The sequence below is a fragment of the Hyaena hyaena genome, unplaced genomic scaffold (assembly GCF_003009895.1).
Source record: "Hyaena hyaena isolate Hyena2069 unplaced genomic scaffold, ASM300989v1 scaffold_668, whole genome shotgun sequence".
In the NCBI taxonomy this organism is placed as follows: domain Eukaryota; kingdom Metazoa; phylum Chordata; class Mammalia; order Carnivora; family Hyaenidae; genus Hyaena; species Hyaena hyaena.
Window position 1 is genome coordinate 705,429 of NW_024081301.1, and position 23,899 is coordinate 729,327.

Consider the following 23,899-nt stretch of genomic DNA (forward strand, 5'->3'; position numbering starts at 1 on the left):
TTTTTTTTCTCCTTATGATTTAAATAGATTTTGAAACATAAAATTCTGTCTATCTTGGCCTTTTTGAAGGTTTTCTTTCTTTTTTTTTTTTTCAACATTGTTTTGCTATAAATTTTCACTTTTACCCAAAGATTCTTAAAAGATTGTTCTGTAGGAAGGGAAAGAACAGACTTCCACCCTATCGTATTGGAAGAGTTGTTAGATTTTATGAGACTTTTTAGAGAAGAAACAAGGAATGCCATGGCTCTGGTCACTTTTGTAACTCCTTTCCGTTCTGAAAACAGAGAGCTGTGTGACTTGGCTCCTTCTGCCAGAATCCGTTCTTGAACATGGTGGTTTTTGTTTTCTGTTAGGCGTTTAGATGCCAACCATATTACCTCAGTCCCCGAGGACAGTTTCGAGGGGCTTGCTCAGTTACGACATCTGTGGCTGGATGACAACAGCTTGACGGAGGTGCCCGTGCATCCTCTCAGCAACCTGCCGACTCTGCAGGCACTGACCTTGGCCCTCAACAAAATCTCAAGCATCCCTGACTTTGCATTTACCAACCTCTCAAGCCTGGTAGTACTGTAAGTATCCATCCCTTTAATACCTTATATTGTGTGAATTTGGAGCAAAAGCAGATTTCTTGTGACAGATTCTTAGGAAAGTACCTCATTTTCGATGATGCTTCCAAAGAGAGTGTTTGGGGGCCTGCCTCTTTTTACAAAATTAAAAATATGAGATAGGATAATTACAGAATTGACATCTGATACCTGTTGAATCTCTCTAAAGTGTGTGGCCTTTTGTAATCGTAAGAAGAAATTGGAACACTCAGCAAATACTTGGACAGCTTTTACTTAAAAGAAAAGTTTGTGTTAAAAGAAGTAGAGTTGTTTTGAGGTGTTCACAGAAAATAAGTTTCAGCAATATTTTTGTCTATTCAAAGAATATGTCATTCTCTGTGTTTTTAATCTTTAAAAACTTGGATGTAATAAATGGTGTTTCTTTTAAAATCTGTTATTCTTGGTCACCTGGGTGACTCAGTCGGTTAAGCGTTTTTCACTCAGGTCATGATCTCACGGTTCAAAAGTTCAAACCCTGCGTTGGGCTCACTGCTGTCAGCTCAGACTCTACTTTGGATCCTCTGTTTCTCTCTCTCTCTACCCCTCCCCTACTCACACTCTCTCTCTCTGAAAAATAAATAAAACATTAAAAAAAAAATAGGGGCGTCTGGGTGGCTCAGTCAGCTAAACATCTGACTTGGGCTTAGGTCATGATCTCATGGTTTGTGAGTTCAAGCCCATATCAGGCTCTGTGCTGACAGCACAAAACTTGGAAGCTGTTTTGGCTTCTGTGTCTCCTTCTCTTTCTCTCTGCCCCCACCCCCCACTTGCACTCTCTCTCTCAAAAGTAAATAAACATTAAAAATTTTTATAATAGGCGCACCTGGGTGGCTCATTTGGTTAAGCGTCCGACTTTGGCTCAGGTCATGATCTCACGGTTCGTGGGTTCAAGTCCTGCATCGGGCTCTGTGCTGACAGCCAGCTCAGAGCCTGGAGCCTGCTTCTGATTCTGTCTCCCCCTCTCTTTGATGCTCCCCTGCTCACACTGTCTCTCTCTCAGAAATAAATAAAAAAACATTAAAAAAATTTTATAATAAAATCTGTTCCTCATTCTCACTGGTGTAAGGTGACACTCTTCCCTCCATGTTGTTTCCCCCGCCTCCTCGCCAAGGGGAGCTCACCACAATTTTACTTCATATAATTAAAAGCTCATCAGAGCTTTTGTTCTGATATGGGTAAATATTAAAGAATCTTCAATGTGTGTACCATTTTCCCACTAGAGATACTTTCTTTTTGCATATTCAGTGAATCCAAGTCTGTGTAGTGTATATCAAGAAATACGCTATTTGTTTTCCAGTAGTCAAGGGTTGGAATGTTTAGCAACACTCTTCCTTTAAGCCAATTTAGGCATATAAAACATTATAATAGTTGCTACTGGGTGACGTGAAAGTCATTGTGATGCTTTTTTCCATAGACATCTTCATAACAATAAAATTAAAAACCTGGGTCAACACTGTTTCGATGGACTTGATAACCTGGAGACCTTGTAAGTTGACTTCGATTTCAGATGGTTATATTGTGATGTTGGCGATGTAGTTTTGTATTTCATTGCAGGAGGAGGAAAAAAATAATGGTCTTGAGTTCAGCTCACTATTAACTGGCTTTAATACACAACTAAATTCTTGTCACCAAATCACACAGTTAGGAATACTAATATCAGTTTATGGTTAAAGATGGTGCACAAGTTTGAACTTGATATTTCTTTCAAAAGTACACGTAAAAAAAGCAGCTCGGTCTGCCAGACTGTCTATTTTCTCTAAAATTTTGGTTTTGTTAAAATGTGTGACAGTTTTGGAACACTGAGCCTTGTAAAATTAATTCTGGAAAATCAGCTTTTTTTCGTTTGTTTTTTCCATGATCTCAGCTGCCTTACTAATTATTAACACTGGGTTTGAGTATTATCTCTGCTTTCTTAAATGCTAAATGAAATAAAGTTTTCCATTTTGCTTAGGATGCTTTTATTGTTCTTCTACTAGTTAAAGTTTGGGAATTTTGGATGTTTCCAGAGTACATTGCACCAATGAGCAAAAGGCCTTGTGCAGCTATGCATAATCAAGAATAGCATCTTTATTTTTGTTTTCTTTTTTAGTTCATTTTAGTTGTCTTTATTCAAAGATTTATAGTGTTTGCTATTGTGGTATAGTAACTAATTCAGAAAATGTCCCAATTAGGTTAGTAACATTTGATTGGAATGCTCAGGGTTTGTGATATTTTGTTTAACTGAATAGCTTAATTAGAAGACTTAAAATCTTTTAGTTCTTTATGAATCTACTTTCCTGTCTAAACAATGAAAGGATAGTGAATGTCAGTGGGTATTTGAAGGTGGAAGTTCTTGAAGAAGATAGTTCCAAGCTCATTTCTCCTTTACTAAGTATGTAAATACCAGTGTAACAGAAGACTGGATGGAATTTCTGATCCTAGATTATGTATACTCTTCCAATTATATTAAAATGAAACCTTCCCAGCTAAATTCTTACTTGCCACTTTTCTTTCGGTGTAGAAAACAAACAAACAAAATCAGTCCCTAAAGAGCTGGGCTTTTGATTTTGTGTTACTCCCATTCTTAAATCAACCATACTAATCCTATCCCATCATGCCCTGTAGGTTATAAAATAAATTAAAACTTAAACACTCAGAATTAAGACTTTATTATAGATCACTGTGGCTTTTCTTGCTCCTAACAAGAAAATGCTACATGTAACATTTTCAGCAATTTATAACCTGCTACAGGACACTAGTGGTGTGAATCCGTCCTGGTCCTTGACCTTGTTCATACTTATCTCAGGTCATCTGCCTGATGATAGGGCCGAGGTCAGCTGCGCTCATGCCAGAGTTTCAGGAAGCCACTCTAAACCCCAAATGGAAACCTCAGTTTCAGGCTATTGTAATTTATAAATGGATATTCCATAAATTCTGTTTTATGGTGAATTTCCTAAGGAATGCCATCAAATGATTTATCTAATGCGACCAATAATAGGTGATTAAGAATTCTTTTACCTTTTAAAATTAACTTAAGACCATCATAGAAGAATTATGATTCTTTTTCTGTTCAGTATTCTAAGAAAAGATGTAAATTCAGTTAAACTAGAGTTTTAAATGGCACTTTGGTCAGTGAGGAAAGAGTACCACCCAGAGGATGTGATTTTTTTAAGAATACATTTGTACCAAAATGCCTTATGAATTGTGACCATTCTTCAGTGTTCTTATATATTTCCCCCAATTTTTCTAGGGACTTGAATTACAATAACTTGGGGGAATTTCCTCAGGCTGTTAAAGCCCTTCCTAGCCTAAAAGAGCTGTGAGTATTGCTTTCCTCTCTCCATGCATACCTACTGTCCTTAGAACCTCTTACTTCATGTTTCAAGGGTGCAATTTTAAAACCTCTTTGCTCCACTGCACATACCATAATACCGAGACACACACCAACACGTATATGATCATACAGACTGGATTGTGTCAGCGCAGACAGTGTGAAGCCTAGGTTTCTGTACCAGGCTTATTTTTTCTGTGCTAAGGTGTCTTCCGGAAGCCATAATGTACAGTCCCTGCCAGTTAGGAGCTTATAGTCTCTGTGGCACTGGCGAAGCTAACCATGTAAGACATGAAGATAGCAGTTGCCAGGTAGAAATTAGTGCTAAAGCAGAGGGTAAGTACATCATTCCAGAAAAAGACCACACTGAGAATCAGGCTCATTAGAAAAGGCAGTGCTAATGAGGAGGAATTTGACTAGAGTTAAAAGGATGGAGATATTATAATAAATGAAAAGATGAGGGGGCATTTTAGATGTTGGATTTATCAAAGACAGAGACAGGAGTATACATGGCATCACAGAGACTTGAGAGATAGCAGTTTTAAAAAGAACTAGCTATGGTCCCAGAAAGGATGAGATGGAATTAAAACTTCAGTTTCCTCACATCTTTGAAATTCTCATGTAGTTCTCCTCAGCTGTATTGCACATAATATTGATCAGGACTAGATACTTGGGTTTTAAGTTACTTCATAAGGGGACATGTATTTCAAAAATATTTTTCTCCTACCTTTTTAGGTTATTTCATAGTAATTCTATTTCTGTTATCCCTGATGGAGCATTTGATGGTAACCCACTCTTAAGAACCATGTAAGTAGTTCTGAAGGTTTCTTTCAATATTTAATTATGTAAAGCATGTCTGTATGATGCCAGACATCTTGATGAAGAATGAGTGAAAATTCAGGCTTTTAGATATATGGACTCCGTGAACATAGACTTAGTGTTGGAGGGCTTGTGAACATATGAAAACTTTACTTTTTTTGGGTATTTTTACAGACATTTGTATGATAATCCTCTGTCTTTTGTGGGGAACTCCGCATTTCACAATTTATCTGAACTGCATTCCTTGTAAGTATTACACAAATTTTAAAACAAACCTGAATGTTTATGCAATTGCTTTAATGGAAAACTAGAATGTATTCTTGTAACTCCAGGAGACAAAACTCTTCCCACCCCCCCCCACCCCCGCTTGGGCAAAAGTCCAAAGGGCAGTTCTGAAAATTGATGATGATTCTTATTCATGTGAACTCTTGACCAAATTATCACACCTTCAGGTACATTCAAGAATTGAAATTGATTTTATTTTTAGGTATAATAGTACTATAATTTTAAATGGTTCAAAAAAAATAATGAAAATATTGTCTCTTAAAGTTTTTTATTTTAAATTTATGTTTCTCTCTCAATTTCCTGAAGAGTCATCCGAGGCGCAAGCATGGTGCAGCAGTTCCCCAATCTGACTGGAGCCGTCCACCTGGAAAGTCTGTAAGTGTGGCTCTTTGAAGAAGGGCCGGGTAAATATGACATGCTGGCCTATGCTCAGAATGCGGTGATTTGGGGGCATGGGGATGATGATGGACCTCATCCTGCAGTCTCTCTTTGTGCATATCATGCATGGAGATGGATATATCGGGTGTGGGCTCAGTCAGCTCAAGTAGAATATAGCCTCCTATATGGAGGTTAGAACCAGAAAGTTCACTGAAAATATGAGGCAGTAAGTAAATGCCAAATTCGAAGCAGTGCTTTAGGAATTCAGAAGTGGAGCAGTTGATGTAGACAATCAGAGAAAGTGTTAGGGAGGAGGTGTAATGTTTGAAAATTGAACACTGTCAGGTTTTCCAGAGCTCAGTCTTTTATTTAGAAACGCAGGATTTAGTAAAATGGGGAATACTGAAAATTTCCTCAGGGATGACGTACAGGTGATCCTATACCGCTAGAATTGCATGTGTATGATGGAATGCGTTGTGACACGGAGAAATTTGGAAAATCGTTTGGGTCACAGTTTTAAAATGGCAACCCTTGAACATCGAATGTTGAACATTTGGTCATGGCAAAGCTTCCCAGTAAGTGGTCTGTGAGTGGGGTACATATGCATCCAAACTTTTGCTGACCTCAGCCCTCCAGCGAGCTAAGAGGAGCCTGAGGTGGCTAAGGGTTTCCAGCCCCAAGGAGCCTCACATACATATTAGGATTTTCCGATGTGCCAAGTTAAAAGAAAAAAGAGGTTGGGAAGCATTGGGCTCAGGGGTTTAAACTTAACTTGTTAAGGTAGTTTGGATGTGTTGAGTACGTTGTAGCAGATGATAGGAGGGGGTTAAGAGAGACTAGAATTGGGAAGAACTGCAAGGAGGCCATGAATATAATCCCCTTGCACATTTAACACCACTGGCATTCTTCCATGTGGACTGAGATTTCTCCACCCCCCAGATTTCACACGTGATCTGATACTGGCAGTAAAAATGAAGAGAGGGTCAGATGCTGGACACATCAAAAAGGAAGAAAGCACAGGAATTGGGATTGACTGCAGATGGGGAACATGGGAAGGGAGGGAGGAAGAGAACGTTTCATTCAGAGCAGTGAGTCGGGTTGCCTGAAAACACAGAAACCAGATTTGGAGGCAGGATGCCAAGGTAACTTCACATATTTTGGGTATGAGGTGGTGTTGCAGGTGATTGTAGTCAGGCGGGGGCTGTGGATAAGCGTTTTTCTGTTGGTCCACATGAGAAATCAGGCTCGTCGTCTGGACGACATTGACATCTCACGTCACAAGCTTTTCTGCTTGACTGTGAAAATGATATCCTTAATGGAGGCTTAATCCGTCATCCCCCCATGCCTGACTTTAAAGAGCAAGTAGGCAGTGGGATACCGTGACTCTAGTTCATATGTAAATATGTGAAAAAAGTGTTTCTTTTTCTGTGTGAGAATAGCATTTTGTCTCCATCTGAACTTGAACCATTGCATTTCTTATATGAACAATGTTTTTCCACAGGACCTTGACAGGCACGAAGATAAGTAGCATATCCAGTAATTTGTGCCAAGAACAAAAGATGCTTAGGACTTTGTAAGTTGGGTCCTCTTCCCTTCTCATACATTTTCTTTTATGTACTTCACATATATTGAGTTTTATTTTTGGTCAGTTATTTTCATTAGCTGATTTTAAGGTAGAATCATGCCTTATTTTTTCCCTTTATGGAAATGAGCAGGTGTTTTAGTGACTCCAGGGTAGGTAATGTTTATTTCAATTTGGTTTTAGGCTTATGTATATGTCACACATCTTGTGACTTTGAATAAAGTAAAACCAGACTAGTCTCTTCCTCATATTTTTCTTATCCGGGCTTCCTTGCCCTTAATTCTAGATGCCCTGGGAGTGTCAGCTCTCCACCTCTTTCTATTTCACTCAGAACGTAAACAGAGCCCAAATCTTTCTCGGATCAGGAACCAATTAAGCACGGAGCTTTCCAAAAATTTTAAACCACTCTGGAAAGTAAGGATGTAAAAATATCGTAAGAGCGAACAATTAAGTTACTAAGTTGTTAATAAGTGTTCAGGGGAGAGAGAGAGTAAGAAAATAAGTGACCAATTGATTAAGCAAATCATTAAATCATGTTGTGGAGTATGCAGCACAGTGATCACTGTGGAGGAAACACTGCAGTGGGATTAACTGAGAGATGAGTCCCCATATTTGATTTAACATAAATTTTTTGCAAATGTGAGTTATGCGTACCACTCCTCTTAAAGCTTTATAATTAACAACATAGATAATATTTATGGTATAAACTATATTATAAAAACGTAAATTAAAAACCACATAAATCTACTTAAGCATAATTTTTATTTATTTTCCATATCTTTATATATTTTATATGCTTAATGTTTTTAATAGTTTTATTAAAAAGTTTTAATGTTTATTTATTTTTGAGAGAGAAAGAGAGAGAGAGAAAGTGGGAACAGTGGGGGAGGGGCAGAGAGAGAGAGGGAGACACAGACTCTGAAGCAGGCTCTAGGCTCTGAGCTGTTAGCACAGAGCCCAATGTAGGGCTCAAACTCACAAACCATGAGATCATGACTTGAGCTGATGTCAGATGCTTAACCGACTGAGCCACCCAGGCGCCCCTTAATAGTTTTATTTTAAAGTTTTTAAGTGTTTTTAAATATATTTTATATTGTCTGTACTTAACATTATATACTTGGAGTTTGCAATCTTAAGCCTGTTCTATTTATCACTCTAGAAACTTACAGGTCTTAGAAAAAAAATAGATGCTTTTCTTGAGCCATCTGAAGTGCTGTTTTCAATACTTTTGAATACAGCTCTTTTAACTTAGTATTCTGATAACAGAATTAATTTGTTAATTTTCATTGTTTTAAGGGACTTGTCTTACAACCATATAAAAGACCTTCCAAGCTTTAATGGTTGCCATGCTCTGGAAGAAATGTAAGTTGGTCTTTGACTTACTCTTTTTGCTGTGGTTAATGGTTGATTTATTGAGCATTTCCTATTTTAAATAATGGTTTTACCATTAGGAAATCAGAAATAATAAAAAAATAAATGCATATAATCAGGTGTCCATGTGAATAAATGTGAAATTGTTCTAGTTATGGTCATACAGCCAGCATTTATTAGGTACTTACCAGGCATTCTATGAGACAGTACAGCGGGAGGGCTATGTACGCACACAAGAAAACAAACACAAACTGTTCCTGGTTGTTGAGGGAAATCAAGCCTAGATAGATACCTACTATATACCTGTAAGCTTTGATGGAAGTTGGTTGGGAGGTGGGGAGAGGAAGGCATTAATTCTCCCATCACTGATCCCTTTCTTCCTGTAGCCTTCTTCCCATGTATTTGGTATGGTTGTGTTGTCCTGGGTCCGTTTTGTTTTTGTTTTTAACTGTGTTGTCTTCCTGTTCTCCTGAACAGGGTTGGTAAGGAATTTAGCTAGTGTACGTTAACTCCCAGCATAGATTGGGATGGAATGCCAATTAGTTCAACCCTTTCATGTTACCAATGAGGAAATGGCAGTTCTCTGTACTTTCGACAAGATCAATCAGTGTTACTTATGAATGAGTATTTAAACTTAGACAAAGTTTAAGAAATGTTGTCTTTCAAAATCGAATTTTTTTTTCTTTTTTCCTTCATTTTTTTTTTTTTTAGTTCTTTGCAACGTAATCAGATCCACCAAATAAAGGAAGGTACTTTTCAAGGCCTGATATCTCTGAGGATTCTGTAAGTTTCTCTTTGATTATCAGAAAGAAAATTTTTGTCAAGTTATAAATTAATATATCATTACAATTCCCATGATGGATCTACTTAACAATATGATTTGTTACATGTAAATGTTGTTGTTCAAAGTTTACCATGTGGTGCTTTATAAATAATCTACTTTCAATATTTTTTACCTTAGCTGATTTATCTGTTGTACATTGGTAAGTGAAATGGTATAATGATTATAACCTGAGAGATGGAGCTTGTTGGTTTCCTAGTAATAGTAATGAGGTTTGCCAATCCATTAGAGCAGGGGGTAAGCAAACTGTAGCCTGGGGGCCAGGTTCAGCCTGCCTTCTGTTTTTGTAAATTAAGTTTTATTGGGACACAGCCATGACCTTTTAAGTGTTGTCTAAAACTGGTTTAACTGTACGATGGCAGAGTTGAATACTTGGAGTAGAGAATGTATGACCTAGAGGTGAAAATATTTACTACCTGGCTCTCTACAGGAAAAATTTGCAGACCCTTACAATGGGGTATATATCATAACAAATATAGCTAATATGCAACAGATGCACTCTTTTGAAAAATATATTTGTAGTTGAGTGTATATTTGTACCAAGTATTCCATTAAGCAGTTGGGCATATAGAGGTGGCTAAGACAGGCCTTGTCCCTGGATTCATAGAACTTTAGTGCAGAAAACACACTATACTAAAATAGTGAATATTTTTAAAATACAGAACAAATTTGAAAAATTGAAGATTAAGTGATATTACAGATGTAGATTCCTGTCTTCCAGTAGAACTCCAGTAAGAAATAGAAAATAATTTCTGCTACAGAGTATTTTATTTTATTGGTGATTGGGATCTTTTCTTGTGGCTGACAGTCTTACTGTGTGTAGGTCTAGGCAGCAGCAAGGAAGGGAGCTGGCTCCTAGCTGCCATCACTGATAAGCGACAACAGTGAAAAGCTGGCCTTTTCATGATTTGGAATAAAGTTTGTCAAATTGTCCTGTTATCTGGGAGATGTGTAATGGAATGAAATTATCCAGCCTTTAAATTTCCATTAATGCTCAGTTTAAGTGTGGTTGCAGATTATTTGTCTGTTTTATTCTGCAATATTAGAACTTCTCAGGGTGTGTTTCTGAATACAGTACTGCTCTGGTGTTGATATGATTTTTATTTCCTGCTTGGGAAAGAATGATATCTGAAGCCCTTCTGGAATGCTCTTGTTTACATATTGATTATTTGTCTTCCCTCGGAACCTTATCACTGACCTTTGAGAAAGCAAATAGTATGAAACCTGGTTTTATTTTCAGCTTTGTCAGGAGCTGAGTTTTTCCTCACCTACTTAATAGTACCAAAGGTTATATCATATCATTTATATTTTTGAACTGGTACCAGAATGATAAGGGGGAGAAAATTCACAACTGTTTTGAAACAGCTGCCAACTAGAATTATTGCTTCGTGGAACCCATTCCAAGAAATAGATTTTTGTGAAGGAGAAAGATTCAACATGAACATGAAGTTGTTGGGCGAGATTAGTAAAATGTATAATCTTCTCAGGGGATACTGTGGCTACCTCAGATTCCAAAGTGTAGTCAAAGTAACTGCAATTTGAGTGTATTTGAAAAGATTAAATGTTATTCTTATAATTGCAGAGATCTGAGTAGAAACTTCATCCATGAAATTCATAGCAGAGCTTTTGCCAAGCTTGGGTCAATAACTAACCTGTAAGTTGATGATTTTATGCAGTAATGTCATGAAAGTAATAATGAGTAGTCTACAGAAACTTATGTTTTGGCATTGTCCTTTTGAAATTTTTTTTCTGTTTAGTTGCTCCCTTGTATAAATGCTAAGCTACAGAGATAACAGTAACATCTTCTAAGAAGGCAAGATGAATGCCAGAGCTATTGTTTCAGCACACCTGAACTTCCTCTTAGAGCTCTAGTATTTATGATGTTTACACATGCACAGGTGTCTTTGTGTCATTTGCATCTTAGGAGCTAATTTAAAGTCTTATTCACATTTTAGAGATGTAAGTTTCAATGAATTAACTTCATTTCCTACGGAAGGCCTGAATGGGCTAAATCAGCTGAAACTTGTTGGCAACTTTAAGCTAAAAGAAGCCTTAGCAGCAAAAGATTTTGTTAATCTCAGGTGCGTTTTTGCTTATTTTTCTTTTTGGTTGAAGTTACGGTGGGCCCCTAAATTATAGAGTATGCTAGTTTCTTGCTGTGGTTCTCAGATTTTCTGGGAGGCTATAATTTAAGAGTATTTTCTACCTCAGTCCTCACAAATTTGGTAAAAAATAGAACATGAGCATTACTCCATAGTTTTTGAGAACATGAATATCAAGCCCTTGAGGCTGTCAGAGAGATAATGTAGCCATTCATCAGACTGGTTTCTTTATACAGTAGATTTGTCACTAACAGTGTGGCAAGAACCACATAAGTGTGAACCTACAGAAAGTTGATACAATGGTGTAATACTTCATAGAGACATTTGGTATAGTGGAGACAGGGCTTGCAGATATTACTGGGGGAGAAGAAAAAAATACTTTTACTATACTTATGTGAACAAAGTGAATTCATTTAATGGTATAAAGTCGCAAATGATCAGGGCCATTAATATGAAATGAAACTACCAGTATCCTATGATAAATTCAGCATGGTTAATTCATGTATAAAGGGAGTCTGATAAGACTTCACTTTAAATTACAGTGTTACTGCTAAATTTTAAATACGATTTGTTTTAAGTTCAGCTTTTAAAAGCACATCTTATATGAAAAGAGAAATTCGTGGTGCCACCTGATACCAGAATTCTTTTCACAGATGAGGAAACTGAGACCCAGAGAGGCTAATGACCAATTTTTAAAGCATGTGACAGTCAGGCCTTTCTGACTCCGGGGGCACTTAAAGGTTGACATACTTTTTACAAAACAAAAGCATGTTGGTGAAGTTGTTCTTCAATGTAGATTTTACAATTTTTTCCAGGTCTTTATCAGTACCATATGCTTATCAGTGCTGTGCATTTTGGGGTTGTGACTCTTATGCACATTCAAACACGGAAGATACGAGCCTCCAGGACCACAGTGTGGCAAAGGATAAAGGCGAGTGCATGTACTTTTTAAAATAGAATGTGCTTTATGGCTTTAATTCAGGTCTCTGTTACTGTAATCATTTGTGAAGGATAAATAGGAAATATGTGAGAAAATGGCGTGGACTGTGTTACTGGCATCTTTAGTATGTGACTAAGCCTCACGGAAGCTGAACTCACGTCATGTACAAGAGGGATCACAGGAAAGTATGGTTCTCTTGAATTGCATAAAACTGGAATGAAGCAGTTTATGTTGTCTGTTCAGGTCCCACTGATACAGCAGGTGTCACCAGCAGTGCGGAAAATGAAGAACCTAGTCAAGTAATTATCCACTGTACACCCTCCACAGGTATGCCCAATACATTTTGCTGTGGGTTCTTGCTTTAAACAAACATTAGGCAAATAGAGCTAAAACCTGGGGGGCAAAATGTGATTTTTTTTTTTAACAGGACAGGTACTAGGTGATCTCACAAGGCCTTCTGCCTCAAGAGGTTGTGTGCATACCTGGGGCTTAGGAGTCACTTGCAGCATCTCTGTCCCAGACTCATTGATTCAGAGTCTCTGTGTTACCGAGTTCCCCAGAGGGTTATGCACATGCAAAACCAAGAAGCGCTTTCCAAATGCTTCTTTAACTCTAGCGACTAGTAATAGGAGTTACTGATCTGCAAGGAATTTTTAGTGTTCCTTTTTTTTTAAAGCAACTTTGATTTTCCTTTTCTTTCTAACTTTATTTCATTGAACTTTAGTAGACTTGGGAAAGTTACTAAAATGAGACCACATATTTGGTTGTGACCATAGTGCTAGACTCTGCCTCATCTATTAGGGAAGATTTGGAGTTTTACTGTAAAAGAAAAAAATAAATGGCTAACCTGTGTGGTATGAAGTAGAATTTTTTTTCCTTAGTATAATAACACAGAATGATCTATATATTGATTTTTTTAATGTTTTGTTTTTATTTCTGAGAAATAGAGAGAGAGAGAGAGCACATGAGCAGAGAAGGGTCAGAGAGAGAGGGAGACACAGAATCTGAGATAAGCTCCAGGCTCTGAGCTAGCAGTCAGCACAGAGCCCAATGCGGGGCTCGAACCCATGAACCGTGAGATCATGACCTGAGCCGAAGTCGGATGCTTAACCAACTGAGCCACCCAGGCGCCCCACCTGAATATTGATTTTATAACTCAGAACAAAAGTATTATGGACTCTCTACTGATTACTGCTGAATTGTGAGGTTTTTAAGAGGCTGTGTATGTATTCTTATAATACTTAGCACAGTGCCTGTGTCAGGAATGAGCTTAAAGTGATCAGATGAGTGAATGGAATTGGCAAGAATCATTTCAGTGGACGCAATGTAATTTATATAGATTCTGAACTAATTGTTGGAAGTTAAGGGGGTGCAGCTTGCTCACTGGCCCAATTGGGGTTCTTGTATTGGAGAATGGGCATAAGGACCTGACAACCCAATGAGAAGGGAGCAGCTTTATTAAAGAGGAGACTAGATCTGAACAGGTGGGGATTCCATTTTCTCTACACTGAATTTAAACCTTAGCCAGGAAGAAAGTTAGTCTAAGATTCCCCTCACCCCCCGCTGCAGTAGGGATACACTGTGGACCTGCCACCCCATTCAGTTGTAGTAACACACACACACCGCACCCCCATGTGCTCACTCAGAAGCAGGGGTAGCAGAGAGTGGGGTCCATCTGTTAGAACTGGAGGCGGCAGCCGGTTTTTAAAGAGAGTGACTGGGTGGACCCTGCCTCCCAGACTTCTGAGGGAGAGTATGTGCACCTACCAACCACTTGCAAAAAGATGTCCTGTTTCTCAGGTCAGATGAGCTACTCCCTCTTCCTTGAAGGAGGATGAGTTCAGATACAGAGATAAAGGTGGAAGCTTCCTCTTAACACTTCCTGAAGGGAGGAATAAAAATAGTTAATTATTGGGGCGCCTGGGTGGCTTAGTCGGTTAAGCGTCCGACTTTCGCTTAGGTCATGATCTCGCGGTTCATGGGTTCGAGCCCCGTGTCGGGCTCTGTGCCGACTGCCAGCTCAGAGCCTGGAGCCTGTTTCAGTCTGTGACTCCCTCTCTCTCAGACCCTCCCCTGCTCACGCTGTCTCTCTCTCTCTCTCTCTCATAGAAATAAATAAAAAAAATAAAAAATTAAAAAAAAAAGTTTAAAAAAAATAGTTAATTATTCAATTAAAATATGTTTTTAAGTTTCTTGTGATAGTTGGAAGTCAGATACAAATGTTACTGAGCTGGCTTGTTATGTCTGTGAATGTCTCAGCAATTTAAAATGTGGGATGCATCAGAGTTCATGACAGTTCAGAAAGATAAATCAGAACATGTGTTTTAGGCAATTGTAATACATAGTTTTCTTGTGCTTTGTAAACAAAATGTAGTTTTCTTTTACTAATTTTAAAATAAAATAGTTGTCATTTGTGACATGACTAGCCTGTCAAAGTACATACAATTTAGTTACTAAATTAGTTCTTGCAATTTTAGTTTAAATTTCACAGGGTTTTATTGGATGTAGCTTTGTATGAATAGCTAACATCAGTGTGGTTTTTGCCCTCACTCTGTTTATTGTCTTATTGAATAGCTTTTGTCAGGTCAATTGAACAGTTTGCCATCTCAATTTCTCTGGATGCAAAGTGGGTATAATTATTCCTACCTTAATTTGCTTCATCAGATTGCCCTTGAAAATCATATATATACACATACATACATATACATAACATAATCTTTTAAAGCTGTATTGGGACTGGGAAGGAGGAAGAAAAGGACCTAGGGGTGCCTGGGTGGCTCAGTTGGTTAAGCGTCTGACTGAAGTTCAGGTCATGATCTCATGGTTCGTGAGTTCAAGCCCTGTGTCAGGTTCTTTGCTGACACTGCAGGGCCTGGAGCCTGCTTCACATTCGGTGTCTCTCTCTCTTTCTCCTCTGTTTCTCTCTCTCTCTCTCTCTCTCTGTCTCTCTCAGAAACAAACAAACAAAAAAAGGATCTAATATTTATTGAAGTCCAACTATGTACCTAGTAACTTGCTTGGGTACTTCGTGGATGTAATTTTATTTAAGCTACATAATGCTATAAAATAGGCATTATTGTCCACAAGTGAGAAAAAGAAATTTATGGAGGTTTAAGTTGCTTTCTTAAGAAAGAACAGCAAGTTATGAACCCTGTGTTAAAGCCCTAGTTTATCTGATTCCAAGCCTCCAGTGTATCAGGTACTTTTCATGTATAAGGCACTATACTATATATATGCATATAACTTTATGGCTTTACCAAATATTTAATACAAGAAATTAAATTCAGTTATTTTTATTTAAAAAATTTAAATGGTAGTACCTCAAATGGTAGTAATTTTATTTTATTATTATTTTTTTAACTTTATTTATTTATTTTGAGAGAGAGAGAGCAGAGAGAATCCCAAGCAGGCTCTGAACTGCTTGCGCAGAGCCCGATGCAGGGCTCACACCCACAAACTGTGAGATCATGACCTGAGCCAATGCCAAGACTCTGGTGCTTAACTGACTGAGCCATCCTGGCACCCTAAAATCAATTATTTTTAAAATAGCCGAGTCCAATGACTAAAATACCTAAGAAATAGTCATTTCTTCAGTTCGGTTCCATTCAGTTGTAGCAGCAGAGTTAATTATCCTCGGTTAACCGTCTTTAGTTTTTCTTGCAATCCAGAGCATACGGGAATATGGTGTTTTCTAAGTTGTCTTTTATTTTGCTCTCTTGTTTTAGGTGCCTTTAAACCCTGCGAATACTTACTGGGAAGTTGGATGATCCGTCTTACCGTGTGGTTCATTTTCCTGGTTGCATTGTTTTTCAACCTGCTGGTCATTTTAACCACGTTTGCATCTTGCATATCACCACCTTCCTCCAAACTGTTCATAGGACTGATTTCCATATCCAACTTATTCATGGGAGCTTACACCGGCATCTTAACCTTTCTGGACGCCGTGTCCTGGGGCAGATTTGCTGAATTTGGCATTTGGTGGGAGATTGGCAGTGGCTGCAGAATAGCTGGGTTTCTTGCGATTTTCTCCTCCGAAAGTGCCATATTTCTACTAACGCTGGCTGCCATCGAGAGAAGCTTATCTGCAAAAGATGTCATGAAAAATGGGAAAAGTCGTCATCTCAAGCACTTCCGGGTTGCTGCCCTTTTCGCTTTTCTGGGAGCTGCAGTGGCGGGCTGCTTTCCACTCTTCCACAGCGGGGAGTACTCTGCCTCACCCCTGTGCTTGCCGTTCCCCACAGGAGAAACGCCGTCTCTGGGGTTTACTGTAACCTTAGTGTTATTAAACTCCCTGGCATTCTTATTAATGGCCATCGTCTACACAAAACTGTACTGCCACTTGGAAAAGGAGGACCTTTCAGAGAACGCACATTCTAGCATGATCAAGCACGTTGCCTGGCTCATCTTCACCAACTGCATCTTTTTTTGCCCTGTTGCGTTTTTCTCCTTTGCCCCCTTGATCACTGCGGTCTCCATCAGCCCCGAAATAATGAAGTCTGTTACTCTGATATTCTTCCCATTGCCCGCTTGCCTGAATCCAGTCCTCTATGTGTTCTTCAACCCAAAGTTTAAAGAAGACTGGAAGTCACTGAAGCGACACATCACCAGGAAGAGCGGATCGGTGTCGGTGTCCATCGGTAGCCAGGCTGGCTGTGTGGAACAGGATTTCTACTATGACTGTGGCATGTACTCACATTTGCAGGGGAACCTGGCCGTGTGTGACTGCTGTGAGTCCTTTCTTTTGACAAAGCCAGTGTCCTGCAAACACTTAATAAAATCACACAGCTGTCCCGCGTTGGCGGTGGGTTCTTGCCAAAGACCGGACAGCTACTGGTCTGACTGTGGCACGCAATCGGCCCACTCTGATTATGCAGATGAAGAGGATTCCTTTGTCTCAGACAGTTCAGACCAGGTGCAGGCCTGTGGTCGAGCATGCTTCTATCAGAGTCGGGGATTCCCACTGGTGCGCTATGCTTACAATCTACCAAGAGTTAAAGACTGAACTGGTGTGTTTGTAACTGTTTCCCCCATCAACCAAAATCACACCATTTAGAGAAGAACCCTAGTCTGACCTTTCATCTGGGAAGCATTTCCGGGGTCACTGCCTGGTGTGTCACTTAGAAGGAGGACAAGGTGGCAGTTTATCTCTGAGACCAGACGATTTCAAAGAACAAGTGCCTGAACTGTCAGTCGACGAAAAATGCAATGTCCAAGCAGTGTGTGGTCCATTTGGAACGAGTTTATAACTTGAAAAGTTTTATGTATATCATAGCAGTATCACGTTAGGTTTTCCTGATCTGTAAGAAGCAGATTTAATACCGATTTCTGAACTAAGCACAAGGTGAAGAACAGCTGTTAATATTTTTTTAAGAATATTTTAAAATGTGATTTTACATAGCTAAGAAGAAGTCTTGCTAATTTTACCTAATGTTTCATCATTAATCTCAGGACAACTTAACTGCAGGGCCAAAAAAGGGATTGTCTCCCAGGTAAAACTGTGAGAACAGAACAGTAGGCATCACCTGATTGCATTTTCTGGTCCCGTCTTTGACATAATAGAATCGTAAATTTTGTTTAAGTGATTTATAAATCTAAAACCTGAAGATATTTTTAAAAGAATATTAACAACTGTTAGATTTTAAAAGAATGGCTGAACATGTGTCTCCAGTCCTTACACTTCGCTGTGGTACGAACCCAGTCATTTTCCCCTCGGTGTCTCGTGGCCACACTAGGAAAAAGTAAAGGTCTGCTTGTTGTGTGGGTTTGGTAGATTTGGCTAAACTACCAACTAATATGGGATCTTAACAGTATCTGAGGGACTTGATGGCTCCGTGGAATGTTCTCCTTAAAAAAGACACTTCTTAATATCAGTGGCTGAACCAACAATTTCCAATTTTGTTGGTTTGTTATCTATAATTTGAATGATACAAAAAATAAATGGTGGTAAATTATTGCATTAAGTTGGAAGCAGTTGGGAGTAATTATGACACAAAGCACTTATAATTATTTCTTCGCGAGCTAGATTCTCCTGAGCCTGAGCTATTATGTGGTAGCTTCCATACATTGTCCCCTTACTGTGATTTAAGTACGAAAGGACCTATGCAGCAGTTCAGATGCTGTGTCCTTATGAGACAGAATAAATGTGTCATTAAAGAAAAAGGAATGAAGCTTAGGCCTGTGTCTTTAACAATTACAAATTTTAATTGATTCTTATCTATGGACTTTGGACAGGTCACTATGTGGAGTCTTAAAGTTATAAATGTTCAGGATTGTTTTTGAACAATATGCTAAATCAGTAGCAAACCCACTGCCGTATTAGTTATTCAGGATATACTAAAAAACATTAAGCTAGTTTGCAGTTTAATAGTTAAACTGTATATAATGTGCATATAATGGATTTTTATCTTATGTAAATTATTGTTAGAACACAAGTTGGGAAATGTGGCTTCTGTTCATTTTGTTTAATTAAAGCTACCTCCTAAACTATAGTGGCTGCCAGTAGCAGAATGTTAAATTGTGGTTTATATACTTTTTTGCCTTGTAAAATAGTCTTGGTTGTACATTGTCAGTGTAATAAAAACAGAATCTTTGTATATCAAAATCATGTAGTGTATAAAATGCGGGAGGGATTTATTTACAGTGTGATGTAATTTTTTAAGGCCAACTATTCACAAGTTTTTAAAGTTTCTCTCATGTTTGTTTATTTACACATCTGATAAATATTAAATCATAACTTGGAAAAAAAATCTAGCTCAAAGTATTTTTTTTCTCCAAAATTCAAGTTACTGAAAACTTCACATCATTTAAAACATAGAATAGCAGATACCTAAACTATGTGGTAGACTGTGCAATACATGTAGTGGGAAACACTATTCTATCTTGAGTCTGAATGATACTCATGGAAAACAAATCGTGAAATTTAAGAGACTACCATTAATTAGGTCTTTATTTAAAAGCAAGTGATTGGGGTTCCTGCCTGGCTCAGTCGATGGAGCATGCAACTCTTCATCTCTGGGTAATAAATTTCAACCCCACCACCTTGGATGTAGAGATCACTTAAAAAAATTTTTTTTTAATGTTTGTTTATTTGGGGGGTGGGGAGGCACAGCATAAGTAGGGGACGGGTAGAGAAAGAGGAGAGAGAGAGTCTCAGGGAGGGTCAGGGAATCAGGGAGGCTGATGTGGGGCTTGAACTCAGAAATAGTAAGATCATGACCTGAGCCGAAACCAAGAGTCGGGTACCTAACAGACTGAGCCACCCAGACATCCCGGATGTAATCACTTTAAAAAGCTCAATAATAAAAGCAGATGATTAAAAATCCTTCATGATACCAAATGTAGTCAGTTGCCCAAATGCTTAGATATAAATATTCACAATCATCAAGACCTAATTTCACAGATGAGAAAATAGAGGGCTTGATGAAATTTAAGTGAATACTTAAGTCACACACAACAAATTAGAAACCAAACTGGAACCCAGTTCCTCTTAATTTGAGGCATATTTTTTTGTTTTGTTCATTTGTTTTAAATGTAACTATATGTTTGGAATTTCCATACCAAAAAGAATAGTATAATTACCCCTCCCATTGCCTCAGCCTTCACCCTGGGTACCCACCACCCAGCTGTGGCAATTCTCAACAGCACATGGTACATCTTGTTTCATCTGCGTCCCATTCACTAACTCCCTCTAATCCCTCTGCCCCTTGGGTTATTTCTTGTTATCTATTTATTTATTTTGAGAGAGATCGAGAGCGTAAGCAGGGGAGGGGCAGAGAAAGAGAGAGAAGAGAGAGTCCCAAGCAGGTTCCATGCTGTCAGCTCAGAGCCTGAAGTGGGGCTCAAAATCATGAACCGCAAGATCGTGAACTGAGCCAAAATCAAGAGTTGGATATCTAATGGACTGAGCCATCCAGGCACCCTTGCCCCTTGGATTATTTTGAAGTGAATCTAAGACATGTTTCATCTGTAAAGATTTCAGTATGTCCAGGCTAAATTTTAAAAGTTGCCTAATTATTGCTACAAGGCCAACTGGTAATGGTGTTATTTTTGTAACAAGGTCAGGGATTTTTAAGCAAAAGTTACTCTTCTAGAGGTTACAAAGCCAACAAAAAATATAAATTTATCTCAACTGTACCATGAAAGTAAAAATGAGTAGTAAGTAGAGAAGTTACCAAAAACTTGGGGGGGTGGGGGGAGGCCTTCTTCTGAGCTTATTTATACATTTACATGTAATTCTACCAAACTTGATTATGGCTTCTCAGTCACAGTAATGACAAGGCACTAAGAAAGGAGACCACAGGACTCAATTATGTTTAAGCCCCAGTACCAATGCCATGCATCTCTTTGGTTCATTATTTCCAGTGTTGTTACAGCACAATGCAGTAGTTGGTCATTATGATGATTCTCAAAGACATCCAGGAAAGGACATAATTTATTTAGTCAAACATTTTAAGGAGGCAGAGAAATGTATGACATTTTATATTCCTATACCAAGAAGTTAACATAGAAATGTTTGGGAGTTTAAAGGATACAATTTATCATTTACTGTTTTCTCTGTCAAGTCCTATGCCAGAAACTTGGAGAGTTAATGACATACTAATGACTGGGAGATAGGTTATTTCCCTTTTACAAAGAAGTTAGGACTCAGAAAAGCCAAACAAGCTTGTTTAAGGGTATCTCATGAGTAAGAAGAAAACCACTGATTCAAATTCAGGTCCCCTTTATACTAAGATTTTTGTGTTTTCTCCTACTGTGCTTCAGGTATGTCGGATTATGTTGGGAATAGCTTGTTTACCTCCTATGAAACCCTGAAGTGACCCGTGGCCTTCTGATACTGTTATTTTCTAAGGGGATTTTCCTAAAAGTCTTTAACCAGATATGCCAATATTGAATAACTGAGAAGTAACTCAAGAAGTACAGAATATAAACTCCTCTAAGCCAGTTTTTAAAAAATTTTTTATTTAGTTTTTGAAACAGAGAGACAGAGCATGAGCGGGGGAGGGGCAGAGAGAGAGGGAGACACGGAATCTGAAACAGGCTCCAGGTTCTGAGCTGCCTGCACAGAACCCGGTGTGGTGCTCCAACCCACAAACCCACAAACCCACAAACCGGAGATCGTGAACTGAGCCGAATTCCTATGCTTAACTGACCAAGCCACCGAGGCGCCCCACCGCTAAGCCAGTTTTATTTCTTGATTAACTTTATTACACAGTTAAATTGATCTAATTTTCTGCCAGTTTCATTTTATTTACTGACATTTTTAACGAAATTAACAAAAATGAGCATTCCATTAAAACAGTTTTAACCATGTCATATTTTATTAATTATAGCTACTGCCTTGTGAATTGCCATTGGTTGCTATTATTTCTATCATACCTAATTCTCCTGTGTCAAATTTTGTAGATCTAAATTTTATCAAAGATTTTCTGTCACTCTTTGGTCAATAACAAATTTTGTGTGCTATTTTAGTCTTGGTCAGTTTTCGGTCTGATAGTTTTACTAGTAATATGCGTCATAGGCTGGACAAAGTCGTATTTATTTACAAGTGGGCATAGTTTTGTCAGCATGAATAAAGCATCCAGGTTTATTGTCTATCATTTCTTCCTTGCTACCTACACCCTAGTCCCAATATCTGATAAGGACAATGCTCCTTCCGAGGTCTCACCCCAAAAAATCATAAAATGCAGATCACATAATATTTTAATACTATGATTCTACACCACAAAATGAGGAACGCGTGAAGGCAGGGCTCTTACTCTCTCTCGTGCTGAGCACGGCCCCCAGTAAGTTAGAGGCTTCAAAAAGACCTCAGAATTCACATGCAGAGACAAACTAGCCGCTTTAAGATGCCAGGCAAACAAGGTGCTACCAAACAACGGAAGACTGCCCCCAAAGAGCATGCTTGGATACACTTGTAAACTTGGATAAAGTTCGCTCTCTTCTCCCCATAAAATATGGCTGTGTGCGGAAAGAACTGCCTGATCCTTAAAACCCTGACCTTGCAAGTATACGGCGGTAGTTCTGGCTTCCGCCCCTTGCTCTGCCTTCCTCAGTGACAGCACGTTTCTCGTACCAAATGAACTGCCAGCGAGGGAGCCGGCATGCTGTCAGCGGCGGGCCGAGAGAGGCCCGGGCGCAGCCCGCCGAGCTCCGCAGGCCGGGACAAAGCCCTCGCGGCCTCCACGCGTCGCCATGGCAGCGCGGGGTCTGCGCCCGCCGGGATAGGCCGGCCCGGCGGCGCGCGGGGCCTGCTGGGAGAGCACGTCTCCGCCGCCTCTCCGCCGGTTTGAACTTGGCGGGCCCGATGTGGGCGGCTGGGCGGTGGGGGTCTGATTCGTCGGCTTCCGACGCTCGGTCCTCGGCCGGCTGCAGGTCCACGTCTCGGCCTTCCTCCGGCTCCTGCTCAGTCCTCATGGCGGGCGCCCCTGGGCAGGGGCCGGAGACGGTGAAGATCTGCTCGCTGTCGCCGCCGCCGAGCTGTAGCAATTCCACCACGTCACTGCTATCTCCCCTGGGCCACCAGAGCTTCCCGTTTGACTACGACGATGGCGACGGGGAGGATGAGGAAGAGGTGGAGGAAGATGCTCAGGATTCAGAAGCTGAGGTGGCGAACCAGAGAGGAGTGGAGTTACAGGGGTGCGCCAGGTAACCCCCGGGCCACAGGCCGATACAGCCCCTCTCAAGATTCCTTAAACCCTTGCAAGTGCCTTCTTCTGGCGGCCAAACACCATCCTGGCGCCCGCCTCAGGCAGGCATCTGCATTCTGAGGTGCCCCTGCTTTTTGCACGTAGAGTTGTAGGCCGGTTCTCACACGTGCCTGCAGATTTTCTAGGATTCTTAATCTCTTTTCCTGAGAATATGATAGTTCCAGTCTCCCTGTCCAGAAAAACGTACGTAGTCTGAAAAACACAAAATTTTACTACCATTTCAGGAAGTTTCCCTAATATTCAAAAGTCAGATTGTGGACAGCAGAACTCTTGTTCAAACCCATAACACCAAAAATTGTTTCCCGCACCTTGGCAGCGCCTGTGGTTATTTTGAAAAGATCTGATTGCCCGTGAAGGAAGGTGTAGGAAGCAGTATTACTTTGGGGCGGGGGGTGCATAAATGAGGAGCTGAACCATAGCTTAGCAATGTCCATCTCCGCATCCACAGACAAGGCTGGGTCTGGTCTGATCACTCACTGAACAGAATAGAAATCACTGAGTCAGAGAGTGTTCAAACCAAAGAGATTGTTAAAATCATCTAAAATTCTTTTTTTTTACTACAATTACTCAGAAAACATAGTTTGTGCTACATACTAATCTAGACACTGGGGACCATAAACAAGATAGACATGGCCTCTATTCTTATGAAATTAGTTTATTAATAAATGAATTTATTTTACACATTTGACAGATAACAAAACTGTGGCTCAGGATACAAATACAAAGTGGGATTCAGAGGCACATACCTAACTGTTAAAGCCGGGCCTAGCACTGAGCTATACCGATTAGGTTCTCTCTTGCCTGTGCGACATGCCTATTATTGGGTATATAGAAATAAGATCAAAGGGCCTATCCCTGCAGGAATAACTTTCTGAGACAGGCTGAGTAATGCAGATTCCCTCTGGAGTAGGCTCATACATTATCTTCGGAAAGCACTTACACGTCTGATTGTCAAGCTGT

The 23,899-nt window shown here is 39.5% G+C and overlaps 2 protein-coding genes across 2 annotated transcripts in view; both read left to right on the plus strand.

Annotated features, from left to right (window-relative positions):
• The window catches only part of LGR4 (leucine rich repeat containing G protein-coupled receptor 4), a 103,688-nt gene extending 84,716 nt beyond the window's left edge, over nt 1-18,972 (plus strand). Inside the window, exons 5-18 of the mRNA XM_039217100.1 lie at nt 354-569; nt 2,020-2,091; nt 3,835-3,903; nt 4,651-4,722; nt 4,909-4,980; nt 5,326-5,394; nt 6,899-6,970; nt 8,276-8,341; nt 9,062-9,133; nt 10,774-10,845; nt 11,147-11,272; nt 12,109-12,224; nt 12,477-12,560; nt 15,959-18,972. Of these exons, the coding sequence (XP_039073031.1) occupies nt 354-569; nt 2,020-2,091; nt 3,835-3,903; nt 4,651-4,722; nt 4,909-4,980; nt 5,326-5,394; nt 6,899-6,970; nt 8,276-8,341; nt 9,062-9,133; nt 10,774-10,845; nt 11,147-11,272; nt 12,109-12,224; nt 12,477-12,560; nt 15,959-17,235 (2,455 nt within the window). The 3' untranslated portion in view covers nt 17,236-18,972. The remainder of the gene's footprint in view (nt 1-353; nt 570-2,019; nt 2,092-3,834; nt 3,904-4,650; nt 4,723-4,908; nt 4,981-5,325; nt 5,395-6,898; nt 6,971-8,275; nt 8,342-9,061; nt 9,134-10,773; nt 10,846-11,146; nt 11,273-12,108; nt 12,225-12,476; nt 12,561-15,958) is intronic.
• Nucleotides 18,973-22,470: 3,498 nt separating this feature from the next.
• Nucleotides 22,471-23,899, plus strand: part of CCDC34 (coiled-coil domain containing 34) — a 40,463-nt gene continuing 39,034 nt past the window's right edge. Inside the window, exon 1 of the mRNA XM_039217095.1 lies at nt 22,471-22,877. Coding sequence (XP_039073026.1) covers nt 22,537-22,877 — 341 coding nt within the window. The 5' untranslated portion in view covers nt 22,471-22,536. The remainder of the gene's footprint in view (nt 22,878-23,899) is intronic.